Here is a 14,684-nt window from a genome sequence, read left to right as displayed (position 1 = left end):
TCCCACTCCTCTCTCCCAACTCGCCGTCCAATTCTACACGGCCATCGTAGAGTCTGTCCTCACCTTCTCCATCATCGCCTGGTTTGGCTCAGCCACCAAGCACGACACCTGGAGGCTGTGAACCTTTCGATCAGCTGAGAAAGTTATTGGCTGCAACCTTCCTTCCATTGATGAACTGTACACTGCAAGGGCCAGGAAGTGAGCGGGCAAGATCATCTCTGGCCCCTCTCACCCTGGCCACAAACTCTTTGAATTACTTCCTTCTGGAAGGCAACTCCAGACTGTCAAAGCTGCCGCAGCCAGACATAAAAACAGCTTTTTACCATGAGTAGGAGCTCTACTCAATAACCAAAAATCTGTAGCTTGCTTTTGCTCTGTCTTTTATTTAATTCACATGTTTAATCGCTAATGTTTTATTATTAATGTTTTATGTGCCATTCCTAACTGTCACTATATGTCATGTTGTCACTTGCGGTTGGAGCACTAAGGCAAATTCCTTGTATGTGAATACTTGGCCAATAATATTATTCAATTATTCATTCATTCAAGTCATTCATTCATTCATGCATTCATTCATTCTGGCTGGAGGTCCATGACCAGTAGAGTTCTACATGGATCTTTGCTCTGACCTCTGTTGTTTGTGATGTATACAAATGGCTTGGATATAATTGCAGAAGGGTTGGCTAGTAAGTTTGTAGACAACACTAAAATCACTGGAGTGCCAGATAGCGAGGAAAACTGCCAAAATATACACCATGATATAGATCAGCTACAGAAACGTGCGGAGAAATGGCAACTGGAGATTATGCCGAGCAGATGTGAGGTGTTGCACTTTGGGAGGTTGAATGTAAGGGCAAAGTATATGGTTAATGGCAAGACCTTCAACAACATTGATGTACTGTGGGATCTTGGCATCCAATTCCATAGCTCCCTGAAAGTAGCAATACAATTAGTTAGGGTGATAAAGAAGGCATGTGGTAAAAGCGTTTGCTTTTATAGGTCAGGCCATTGTGTGTAAAGTCAGGAAGTCATGATACAGCTCTATAGGACTTAGGTTAGGTTTGGTTATCGTCTTGTGCAGAGTGAAGAGCCAGCAACATTGCAATCCTGATGATCTGTTGTGGCAATAGGTGAATTGTAGTGGGTCCAGTTCCTTACTAAGGCAAGAGTTGATATGCGTCACAACCAACCTCTTAAAGCACTTCTTCACTACAGACGTCAGTGTCACTGATCAATAGTCATTGAGGCATGTCACCTTCATCTTCTTGGGCACCTGAATTATGAATGACCTTCGTGAGCAGTTTCCTTCATGGATTACTCAACATGTTGATGCATTAGGGTTAGCTTTTAAGCATGAGCTTGAATTTAACCTTCATATTTTTAACTGCTAATTGGGTTTGCTCACTTTATATATAGATTAAATTACCCTTTGATTATTACCCTGTTGCATACACTTACAATTTCTTGTTAAATATTATGCCCCACACTACCACTACTGCTTGAGAAGCCATGTTCTGGCCCTTGCTGCTGCTTGGTTCGATCCATACTAGCTCTCTTGATTATTGGAACTAACAACCATCCCTCTACCATATTTAACTTGTTTGTTAATATCAGCCACCCACCTTGTTTTCCATTTTGCTTATCAGCCAAAGGTTGTATGTGGTGTATGTCCTAACCTTGGGTACTCTGCATCTATTTCTCTGCAACGGCTTTTAGACCATACCCATTCATTTCTATTTGTGCCATTAATAGTAAGATTAAACGAGAACTTACCAGTTTGAAGTTTGATCGTTATTTTATGAGGAGTTACGATGAGGGATTACGTGAAGAACCCCGCCAGGACGCATGCGTGTCATTCTTCAAAGCAGCGGTGTGAAATCACAGATAACTGTAATTACTAAACATAGTAAGATTAGAGAAGAGATACCAGTTGAGTATATGATCAAGGGTGGGAGCGGAGGGCACGTAATCCCTCAACGTTACTCCTCATAAAATAACGACCAAACTTCAAACTGGTAAGTTCTTGTTTAATCTTACTATTTTACTTCGGAGTCACGTGAGTGACTACGTGAAGATTTTAAAGCTCTGTGATTTCATGCCGTGGAAACGAGTCCATGCATCACATCTGCCTTGATGACTGAAGGAGGAATTGTGTCAACATAATTTAGACATGAATTCGACATTGAAATTCATAAAATTTATTAACACAAAATTATAACCCCTATTTATGGGGTAAATTAAATTACAGAACTTAAAATTGTTTCTGCAAACGTTCCAGGTTTCATGACTGATTTATGATAAAATAGTTGGAATGTTTTTTCCCCTGACCATCTTGAGGATGGTCTTTTCCCCTGACCGCCTTGAGGATTTGGTCCATTGGTACATCCAACTGCATAGCTGCCGATGTAGCTGCAGCCCTGGTGGAATGAGATTTAAAAATATTAGTATCCACCCCAGCCTGTGTTAGCACCTGTTTCAGCCATCTTGAGATGGTCTGGACCGCCACTCTTTTGTGTGGTTGCTTATGGCTGACTAAAAGTGCCTTCTCATTGCCTCTGATGATTTTCGTTTTCTCCATGTATAACGACAAATGTCTTACTACACAGAGACGATCATCTGTTGGGTTTGACCTAAATTCTATATTGAGGCCTGCTGATCTCTGTCTGTTCTGCTTTACTAATTCAAAAATATGAAATGTAATATTTTCAGATGTAAGAGGTCATGTTGTCCAGTCTTAATGAATGTAATGACTGTACCCTTTGTGCCGTGACCAATGCCATTAGCATGACTATTTTTAATGTCAGTCTGTGTAGGGACAGAGCTGTTGCTGGAGACCAATTCCTGAGCATCCCATTTTTGGGAGTACCTGATTCTCGGTGGATTGGTATTAAAAATTCCTCTCATAAGTTTTGTTACCAGTGGGTGGGTCCCAACAGAGTGACGCTCTGTTCCTTGCCATAGGTAAGTCGATAGGGCACATCTGGCGCAGTTGATGGCACTATAACTGAGCCCCTCATCATAATGGAGGCCTGCCAGATATTCCAGAACAGACGGGATGTTCATGTCTCTGTAGGTGATGTTGTTTTTGTGACAATACATCTCCCACTTCCTGATATAGACCAGATACTGTTTTTTGGTGGACTGTCTTTGGGCCGCCGAGATCATGTTCACTGTTCGGTCCGTCAGTCCCAGTTGTAGTAGTGGTGTTTTTAAACTCTACAAATTAATAAATTCAAATGGTTATGGCATGGGTGGCTATCCCTTGTTACGGGAATGAAGCAATAAATCTGGTCTATGTGGGATGGTGATACATGGTTCTAATATCATGTTTAGTACCACTGGGAACCATGGTTTAGTAGGCCAATCGGGTACTACCAAAATACCAGACGCAGAGTCTTGCTGTATTTTCCTTAATACCCGACTGATGAGGCAGAAAGGAGGGAATGCGTAAATAAACAATTTCCCCCAATGCAGCGAAAATGCATCTGTCGCTGCTGCCCCAGGGTCTGGTTCCCATGAAACACAATTTGATAACTGGTGATTAAGTCTGGATGCGAATAGATCGATATCTGGTGTTCCATATCGTGCTGTAATTTAAGCAAATACTTTTTTATTCAACATCCATTCGGTGTTTTCATTAAATTTGCGTGACCTGGTGTCTGCCACTAAATTTAGTCTTCCTGGTAGGTAAGTACCTGATATCCAAATATCTCTCTGGATACACCATTGCCAAATTGTATTAGCCAGATTGTCACATGATGTTGATTTGTTTCCACCCATGTGGTTAATGTATGCTACCACGGTGGTATTGTCTTTCTGTAGTCTAACATGCTGGTGATATGACCCAGTACAATATGACTTTAGGCCATAGAATGCACCCAACATTTCCAGGTAGTTTATGCCCAGTGTGGGTAATAATGATGTCTCTTGAGCAGTCCATCTACCTCCACAGCTGGTAATGGAATTGGTGGCACCCCACCCAAGTGCATTGGCAACAGTTTGTAGTGCCATAGAAGGGTTACTGACAATGATTGGATTGGAACAAAGCCAGATGTTATCTATCCACCATTTTAGTTCCATTTTAGCTTTGATTGGTAGCTTCATAGGTCTGTCAAAGTGACCTGCATTAATTTTGAGTGCTTGTATTTTTGCTCTCTGTAAGTTTTGGTAACATAAAGGTCCAAATTGTGTGGCTGGAAAAGCAGCCACCATTTTGCCAATTACTTTTGCTACCAATCTGATGGATGGTTTGCTGATGTCAATGAGGTTATTGCAAGCCTCTATTAAATATGTAGCCTTTCCCTTAGGCAAAGTCACCGACATGTGAACTGAGTCAATGGTGAACCATAAATAGTCCATAGTAGTGGAAGGCGTTAATTTAAATTTAACTGGATGGATAATAAACCCCAGTTTTTCAAATAACTGTTTTGTGGCTGTTACAGTTTGTTTGGCCAATTCCAAAGTTTTGCCCACAATAACTATGTCATCTAGATATGCCATGACCATGTGTTTTTGTTTCCGTAGAAACGCCAGCGCTGGTTTCAAAATTTTTGTGAACAGCCTGGGGGCTGATGACCCATTTGGCAGTGCTTTATACTGCCAGAGCTGTCCCATCCAGTTGAATTTTAAGTAACATCTGTGGTCACCTCATATAGGCACTGAATAGTAAGCATCTTTTAAATCGATGCTGGCCATGAAGTAACCTTTGGAAATTAATTGTTTAGCAGTAACAAAGGTTTCCATTTTGAAATGAATATATTGTACAAATGTATTCAATTTGGTCAGATCTATGATGATGCGACAACCACCATCTTTTTTGTTTTTGGTAAATATATTGAACACGAATTCTAGTGGTTCCTGTTGGGTTTTTTAATTCCACATTTTGCGTAAAGCCGCTCCAGTTCAGCTTGCGCCTCTGATTTCTCTTTACCAGAAAGTACGAACATTCGGTTCGGTATATGTTGAACTGGAGGGCTGTACTTGTGTATAAATTCTATTTTATATCCCTGGATACTGCTTAAAATGTAAGTATCGGTTGTTAACATGCTCCATGCATTTAGAAAGGAGTGTAATCTCCCCCCCCCCCCAACCTCCATGCTCCCTTTATTTTGTAGGGAACCAGACCCACCTACCTCCATAGTTACCAGTGGCAGGTTTACTTCTTTTTGTAAGTTATTCGCTGATGTTGATTCGCTGGTGTCTGGATTTGTGGTTTGGTTGACGTTGGAGGTCCGCGTATTTTCCAGGAAGGCCGGCCTGGGCCATGGCCTAAAAAACACTCGTGTTTTGTGTACTGGGCCTTCGAGCTTTCACCAGTCGGTCTTGCTCTACTGGTGGGTGCGTAGGGGTGCTGTCTATGGCTGTAGTGGGTTTTTGATGGAGTTCCTTTTATCAGTCCCAGGGTTTTTGCTTCCTCATCGAGCTCCTTGACTTGCTTCGATAGGTTGCCTCCAAATAGTAGTATCGGTGGTTTTACGTTCCCAGGTTTGCACAGACCTGCGAATTTTGGATTTAATGTGGGTTGGAAGGCACTCTTCCTGATGTTATTTATCTCATATTGAGTGTTGCAAAGCAATGCCAGTGCATCTTGTTGGTCCTGGGACATGTCCTTGACATCCACTGTGCGGGCAAATGCTGTTATCCCTGCTGTTAGAAGTTTCAATACTTTTTGTAGTTTGACATCCATACTTCTGACTCCTATTCCAATATGTTTCCATATACAGGTATTTACTACTGGAACATTCAGGGATATGCAGTTGCCCGGTGCCAGGTGTCTTGATGTAGTGTCTAGTACAGCCTGTTCTTGTAGCTTGTTGAGAGACATATAGTCTATACTGGCAGCTAGCTTTTGCTCCAGGTTTTGGCCAGTCTGGTCTGGCTGTATGAAGTTGGACACCATGTCCAGTAGGTGTTCTTGTTCCTGTACCCCCTGCACACTTGACTTTTTTTCTGCGAACCCCTCTTCCAGATCAGCCCAGAACTGACCCGCAGTGTTCCCCTCTGATGAGGTAGAAGCACTGTGCAGCCCTTCACGAGGTACTGCTGTGGGTTTGCCATAGAGCCCACTGTGACCCGACTCCATCTCCCGGAGCCTGTCACGTTGGAGCAAATGCTCCACACATCGCTCCATCCGGCTCCAGTGCTCACGGTCGCTGGCCGCCCGCGGTTGCTCAAAGTCGGACTCCTCTGATTCCACGACCTTGTTTGTTTTCTGTCTAGCCTTACCGCCTGGCCGCGTGGATCTGGCCGGTGCGGAGGCGACATCGGGCACAGCTGATCCCATTATCGGTGATCCCAGTGCCGCTGGCTGCTGCTGGCTGCCCGCTGCTCTCCCTCACCAGCTTTGTCGCAGCCCTTGTTTTTTTCGATTTGTCCATGTTCCCCACCTGTCAGTTGGTATAGGGAACAAAAAAGACCGCAGAGTAAACTCTTACCTGCAAGTTCCGGCTTTTAAACTGCCGCTGCGGGGGAATGTCGTTCCACTGCGCCTGACATTTCGCAATGCGTGTAGCGATATGACACGCATGCGTCCTGGCGGGGTTCTTCACGTAGTCACTCACGTGACTCCGAAGTAAAATTCACCGACATTTTTACAAATGCTGTGCGCGTTCACAGAAACTTTGTTCAATTTTCTTTTTCACATTTTTTCCTTGCTCTGACTTTAATTGCATGGGTACACTTATTTTTGTGTGTTATATATTTTCCAAGTGGGTTCTAGTTATTATTTTGCTCCCTGCCCAATAGATTTGATCGTTTTCTCTAGCTTTCTATATTTCATCTCTCCAGTTTTTTGTTGTCAAGAATTGACATCTGCCTTAATTGCATGAAGAAGGTATACTGCCGTAAGAGAAAAAAAATTGAGTGCCTTAATAATTCATATAGAGGAGGCTTTTAATCTTGCAAATAATTAAATTTAATTTCTCTGCTTTCACCTTTAGAAATGACAGTTAACTTTTCAAGTGAAACATTTTTCATCAGAATTTTCATATTTCCAGCGTCTCTATAAAACATTTTTATAAGATTTCTGAAGGGTTAATTAATTGTGTTTTATTTAGCAAGTACTGACATGGTTTATAGTGTATTTCACTGGAAACAAAATTCATCTTGCCATTATCCGATTTTGCAATCCTGTTTACTACATGATCATTAATTATTTGTGGTCACTTTAGTATTGGAATTTGCATAGAATACAGATCTCTTGATTCATAAAGTAAATGTAGGAATTGCCTTGCAAAAATTATAAAAGATAAATATGAATGCAGCATGGTTCTGTGATATGGAAACTGACAGGTTTTTTTAAATTGCTTGTGTCGCATCTGGTCACAAGCTCTGTGAAAACAGTAGACACATTGTCAGTGATGTGCTGACGTAGGGACTGTGAATGTCTTCACTTGTTTCTTTTGTGGGAGGAAAGAAGCCTCTATTTGTGGAGGGGTGACGGTCTGGTAGCACATAGATTCAAGGACCAGTGATTGACTAGTCCTTCCCTCAGCATTTTGTATTTGTTTTAAAACATATTTATGAGTTATCTCATAATAGGCTGCAAATAAATTCTTGGCATGATTGAGAGAACTTTAAAATGTCATTGGGATTAAAGAGAGAGATGCTTGGGGTTTCAATTAGTTATATTATTATTTTGAGATGTGAAACCACTTTAAGCAAACAACAAAATTATTTTGTGTATTAATCTGCTTACTATTCCGTGCAATGGGAGTTTTGGGAAATGTGACGTTAATAAAATTGTTGGGCATCATTTTTATGAATGAATGCTATCTCTTTAAATGTATTAACCAATTTTATTGCTAAGGAAAAAGGTTACGTTTTGAAAATGGCAGTGAAGAAATGTCATGACAATAAAACAATTTCACATGAAAGCAATTATGAGGAAACTTCTTCCTGTCAAAAGGTTTGGAGAGTCTGCTCTCAAAATGATTAATTGTTGTGGCACAGGAAGAATTCACTCACCTCATCGTTGTGGGCCAACTGCTTGCTGAACCAAGTCAAAATTAGGTTAATTGTCTGTCTTTATTCCAAAGAAGTGCATAAAAGTACAGATGAATTTATACAGGGTACCAAGCAAGAGAAGAACAGTGCATGCCATTTAGACTTAAGAAGATTAAAGAGATTAAATTGTCAGTATAAAGATGAAGACATAGTTAGGAAACTATAATTCCTGTTTAATTATGTATTGTACACACATCCGTTTCATGCTATATTTCCCCTTGCACTCAGAGGTTATCATTATTCAGAATTCTGCAGTAAATATGGGGGAGAATTTGCTGAAAACACAAAAAATAACTTGAGTGAATTAATAAAATGCAGTAAGTATTTGTATTGCAGCCTAATGGCGTTTTCCGATTTAGAAATTCAGTAAATCGCACGAGTATTCCAATTGTTCATTGTTTTTAAATCCTTGAAAAGAGGAGTAAAACATATGCAGAAGTTGCCGGATGGTTCATGTGCACTTGGAAACAAATTGGAAATACAGCTAATACACATTAAAAAAAATACGAGCCATGTGTTATACCATGATGTACTGTAAAGCAAAAGAATAAATATTGGAATGTTTGGAACTAATGAAACTAATATGGCATCTGTTTCAATGTATTATGATCATCTGTTTTCAAGGGAATGGAGGCATCCATTTTCAAATATTAATATTTTGTTGAAAGTATTCCATGTCTTGCTATTTCACCAATAATAGGTCCAATAAATGGAGGGATTAACTAAGAAATATTGCATGCTTAGAGTGTTTTATGTCTTTACATCTTTTAGGTGAAACTGGTATTGGTAAATCAACGTTAATGGACACATTGTTCAATACTAAATTTGAAAATGCACAAGCATCGCACAACGAGCCTGGTGTCCGGTTAAAGTCTCGCAGTTACGAATTGCAGGAGAGCAATGTACGGCTAAAGCTGACCATTGTAGATACAGTGGGCTTTGGGGATCAGATAAACAAGGAAGACAGGTAAGAATTTTGCACATGAATCATTGTACTTGAAAATGAAACCTCGTATGTACAGTCTGGTTGTACTGATGGTAACACCTCTCTTGTACTTAATCCATGTGTCTATTCTGCAGTGAATGCACATAATAAGGATCAACAGCAAAGTAGTGATCCCCAGTATTGTCAGATCTAGTGCTGCTGCTTGCTTTTCGGATGTTAGCAGTGGAATTGAGATGTTAGCAGGTGAAATGGTCGTATGTAGAATTAATGAGCCTGATTAAATCCCAGTCTCTTTATCAAAACCCCACGTTAAAGCTGTGATGTTAACGACAGTGACATATTGGAAAGTTGTTGTAATATTACATCATTGTTGGGAGAAAAGGAAGGAACTAGTGTTAAGGCAATTCCAACATCGCACTCTAACAGCTTGATGTGTTTTACTAGGGAATTTAGCATCCCTAATTTGTGGAGTTGTGGTGCAATCCATTCAGGCTTGTTCTTCATCCCCACCCACCCCTCTTATTGTGGTATTAACAGGTATCACTGTAATAGAGTCATGGAGTCTTACAGTGTGGAAACAGCTCCTTCACCCCAACTTGCCTACACCGACCAACATGTCCCATCTACACCAGTCCCACCTGCCTGCATTTGGCCCATATCCCTCTAAACCTGTCTAAATGTTTCTTAAACGTTGCGATGGTACCTGCCTCAACTACCTCCTCCAGCAGCTTGTTTCATTCACCCACCACCCTTTGTGTGAAAAAGTTATCCCTCTGGTTCCTATTAAATCTTTCCTCCCTCACCTTATACCTACCTATATCTTCTGGTTCTCGATTCCTCTACTTTGAGCAAGAGACTCTGTGTCTTTTTTTTTTAGGTGACAGTTCGGCCCGGTATGTTTTTCAGGTAATTACATATTTAAAATATTTTCCTATATCCCTAATATACTTTTTTTTTTTACACACAGCTACAAGCCTATTGTTGAATACATTGATGCACAGTTTGAAGTATACCTTCAGGAAGAATTGAAAATCAAGCGTTCATTCTACAACTATAATGACTCCAGAATTCACACCTGCCTATACTTCATTGCGCCCACAGGACACTCACTAAAATCTCTTGATCTTGTTACCATGAAAAAATTAGACAGCAAGGTAATTGTTTTCTTTTTATTCAAGATTGTCAAATCTCCAGATAAAATGTGGCAGTTTTTGAAAGTACAGGGTCTCCCTGTCCCTCCAACTAACAAGAATTGTTGAAATTGCCCTTCATGTATTGGCTATGCTGACATGATCCTTGGGTCTTGATTCCTGGTTTATTCCTGACTAAAAAATATATTGTTTATATCTTAAACATTTGTACTTTAAATGCTTGACTCCTATTATGCTGTTATAACCTTATAGTCTACTTCCTTTTAATTCATTCACATGACCTAGCCCTTGAATAAAAATAATTCAAAGTAAAACTATGTCCACTGCTTCAGGTGTTTATCATTAAATATCAGTTTAATGGGTGGCACAGTGGCGCAGCGGTAGAGTTGCAGCCTTACAGCGCCACAGACTAGTGTTCGATCCTGACTATGGGTGCTGTCTGTACAGAGTTTGTACATTCTCCCTGTGACTGCGTGGGTTTTCTTCGGGTGTTCGGGTAAATTCCAAAGACGTACAGGTTTGTAGGTTTAAGAAGGAACTGCAGATGCTGGAAAATTGAAGGTACACAAAAATGCAGGAGAAACTCAGCGGGTGCAGCAGCATCTATGGAGCGAAGGAAATGGACAACGTTTCGGGCCAAAACCCTTCTTCAGACTTGGTGGCCGAAGGGCTCGTTTCCACGCTGTATCTCTAAATTAAAAGGAGACAAATTATATAATCAAATCAAAAAACTGGCCACTTAGATCTTTTTAGTGTTAAGATCCTTAAAACGAATTGTACAAATATTGATAAAATACATTTTAGGTTTTCACCAACTTATTTACTCCTGATGCCATCATCCCAACCTTTGTTATCTTCCTAGATTGGTTTACCCCATACAGTTTATCACCAACCATCTATCTTTCACCCACAAGCTCACTGAGATTTCTGCCTAACTCAATGAGTAATATTGGTCCCTACTCTGGTTATATCCACATTGCAAAGGTTTTCCATGGTCTTGCTCCTCACTACATCTGTAACCCTACAGGTTTTCAAATACCTTATGCGCCCCAATATGTCATTCTGCTGACTAGACCCGAGTTGTGTCATTCCCTATAGCATTCTGCTGAATAATGCTTTGGGATGTTCCTTAAAACATCTATTTCTCATCTACTTTTTGGAAACCATGCTAATAACCAGATGTCCTGAAATGCCTCAATCTTGCAGTCAATCAAGTGCCATCTCTTTGGCCCTCGATTGTCTTTGCCAACCTCCCACAGACTTCAGCTTGAAACGTTTACTCCCAAGTGAATGACAGACACACTACTGAAATAAAATTCTAATTCCCATTCATTACATTATATGGCCTTAGCAAGTAAAAGTAAAACATTATGGGTAGGACTGTTAATAAAGGTTTGAGATGTACAAAGTGCACTTCAAGCAGAATTTGCCATGGGTTAGTTTGGAACATTCTTTCTTACAAACGCGATCAGGAACCTGCCTCGAGTGTTAAATTTCAGTGTAGTATACACCAAATGATATGCCTCAGTCGAGCCACACCCATTAATAATGGATCTACAACCACATCCTAACAGTGCTACAAGCTCTGCCAAACCATAGTCCAGGGATCAAGTGTGTTTATTTGGCACATTCACCAGATATGAACTAAAACAATGTCATTCTTATTTGCTGCAGATTTTTAGGCATTAGTAGAACTACATTTCAGTAGTGTTGTTGCATACTCGTAACTATATCCCTGTGAAACCTTATCTTTACAATTCTCTAACTGACTAGAAACATATGAAAGCAGTGGTGTGTCTCAAGGTACACTTGTGCAATCCAGCAAGAAATAAAATAGTCAGGAATCTGTGGAAACTGAGTTGGCACAGCTGTGAAGAGTTTTACTTGGGCTTTGTGCCAGGGGTGTTGAAAGAAGCCAAGGTTTACTCCTGCACTGTTCTTGAGGCAGGATTGGAGAACAAAGTACCATTCAGATGTGTTCCTTATTGTCAGACTCAAAGGTAGAATCTGTAATACGGAGCTAATCATTAATACCTGTACATAATGTAAATTAGAGTGTTCAGAAGTAGGGAAAAAAACAAGTCTTTAGGTCTTCACCACATTGTGATCCTTGGGTGATGCATCATGCTTCTTCATTGCTGGCCTGGCCTGGCCTGGACCACTGGAAAGGGGGACTGCACAGACACAAGCTAGATTCCACTGCCATGTTGGGCTTGGTAACAAAATGAGCGGTAGACTTGGTTGATACCTGGCAAAACATCAAACTCCCTGAGGGAACAGCTGACATTTGGCACCAAGTGTCAGTAGATATTATCCTAACTGCGAGCAGCAGGTCAGATCCATGCAACCCCCAGTATCTACCTTTGTGGCTAGGTGTCAACTTTTGTTGGTCCTCCTATGAAGCATGTTGAAGGTTTTGCTGTGCTGAAGATGCCATATAAATGCAAAGCTGTTGAAGAATTTTACAGGTTTCACAGGATTCATATTAAGGTTCAGTGGCCCATTGAAGAATGTGTGTTTAAGAGGTTTTTCAATACGCAGGGAATGGAGGAATATGGATCACATGCAGGCAGAAATGATTTGTTTCATTTGGCATCGTGATCAGCTTTGGCAAAGTCTGTTCCTGTAGCCTACGGCAATATGTTCTGTGTTCACTGTAAATTATCCCTAGAATCAATTGAGTGGTAGAATCGGTGGGGAGTTAGGGAAAATGTGGGGAGAATAAAATGAGATTAGTGGAGGGATAGTATAAATGGGCGAGGATGGTCATCTTGGACAAGTGGGCTGAACAACCTGTTTGTATGCAGTATGAGTAGCAAGGAACTGCAGATGCTGGTTTAAACCGAAAATAGATGCAAAAAGCTGGAGTAACTCAGTGGGACAGGCAGCATTTCTGGAGAGAAAGAATGCAAGACGTTTCGAGTCGAGACCCTTCTTCAGATTGGTTAGGGATTAGGGAAAAGAGAGATATTGGTGATGATGTAGAGAGATAAAGAGCAATGAATGAAATATATGATAAAAAGTAACGATGATAAAGGAAACACCATTGTAAACTGTTTGCAGGGTGAAAACGAGAAGCTAGTGCGACTTGGGTGGGGGAGGGATAGAGAGAGAGGGAATGCCAGGGCTACCTGAAGTTAGAGAAATTAATATTCATACCACTGAGCTGTAAGCTTCCCAAGCGAAATATGAGATGCTGTTCCTCCAATTTGTGTTTAGCCTCACTGTGACAATGGAGGAGACCTAGGACAGAAAGATCTATGTGGGAATGGGAAGGAGAATTAAAGTGTTTAGCAACCAGGCGCTAGGTAGGTTCAGGCGGACTGAGCGAAGGTGTTCCGCGAAACGATCGCCTAGTCTACGTTTGGTCCAAGTTTTCTCCTTCGACTCCTCCCACTTCCTCCGTCCAATGTGTAGCTATGGCACCTGCATGGGCCCCAGCTATGCCTGCCTCTTTGTAGGGTACGTTGATCAATCCCTGTTCCAGGCATACACTGGCCTTATCCCCAAACTCTATCTCCGTTACATTGATGACTGCATCGGTGCTACCTCCTGCACCCACGCAGAGCTCATGGACGTCATGAACTTCACCACCAATTTCCATCCAGAACTCAAATTTACTTGGACCATCTCCAAAACCTCCCTCCCCTTTCTTGATCTCGCATCGCAGGAAATAGACTATCGACTGACGTCTATTATAAACCCACTGACTCCCACAACTATCTCGACTACAGTTCTTCCCATCCTGCTTCCTGCAAAGACTCCATCCCCTACTCGCAATTCCTCAGCCTACACCACATCTGCACCCCAGATGAGGCGTTCCATACTAGAACAACCGAGATGTCCTCATTCTTTAGGGAACGGGGGTTTCCCTCTTCCATCATAGATGAGGCCTCACTCGTATCTTCTCGGTACCCTGCAGCTCCGCCCATGCTCCCCTTCCCCCTAGCCGCAACAGAGACCGAGTCCCCCTAGTGTTTACCTTTCATCCCATCAGCTGTCGCATGCAACACATAATCCTCCAATATTTCCGCCACCTCCAACGGGATCCCACCACTAGCCACATTTTCCCATCTCCACCCCTTTCCGTCTCCCGCAGAGACCGTTCTCTCTGGAACTCCCTGGTTAACTCATCCTTTCCCACCCAAACCACCCCCTCCCCAGGTATCTTCCCCTGCAACCGTAGAGGATGCAATACCTGTTCTGATATTTCCTCCCTCAACTCTGTCCAGAGACCAAGACAGTCCTTTCAGATTAGGCAGAGGTTCACTTTTACCTCCTCCAACCTCATCTACTGTATCCGTCATTCAAGATGTGGACTTTTATACATCGGTGAGACCAAACGTTCTCGTTTTGCGGAACACCTTTGCTCAGCCCGCCTGAACCTATGTGATCTCCCGGTTGCTAAATACTTTAATTCTCCTTCCCTTTTCCGCACAGACCTTTCTGTCCTAGGTCTCCTCCATTGTCAGAATGAGGCTGAACAGCATCTCATATTTTGCTTGGGCAGCTTACAACCCCATTGGTATAACATATTGGTTTCTCTAACTTCAGGTAGCCCTGGCATTCCCTCTCTCTCTATC

General features: G+C 41.6%; 1 protein-coding gene across 7 annotated transcripts in view; it reads left to right on the top strand.

Moving 5' to 3' along the window:
• The window catches only part of LOC129699649 (septin-11), an 80,667-nt gene that overhangs the window by 42,266 nt on the left and 23,717 nt on the right, over positions 1–14,684 (top strand). For all 7 annotated transcript variants that reach the window (XR_008723902.1, XM_055639663.1, XM_055639671.1 and 4 more), the window contains exons 3-4: positions 8,776–8,971; positions 9,918–10,104. Coding sequence is in view for 6 of the 7 variants with exons in the window: in XM_055639663.1 (XP_055495638.1) it covers positions 8,776–8,971; positions 9,918–10,104 (383 nt within the window). In the remaining variant the exon portion in view is untranslated. The remainder of the gene's footprint in view (positions 1–8,775; positions 8,972–9,917; positions 10,105–14,684) is intronic.

The sequence above is a fragment of the Leucoraja erinacea genome, chromosome 1 (genome assembly GCF_028641065.1).
Source record: "Leucoraja erinacea ecotype New England chromosome 1, Leri_hhj_1, whole genome shotgun sequence".
Lineage (NCBI taxonomy): Eukaryota > Metazoa > Chordata > Chondrichthyes > Rajiformes > Rajidae > Leucoraja > Leucoraja erinaceus.
This window is presented reverse-complemented; position numbering and strand designations above follow the sequence as displayed.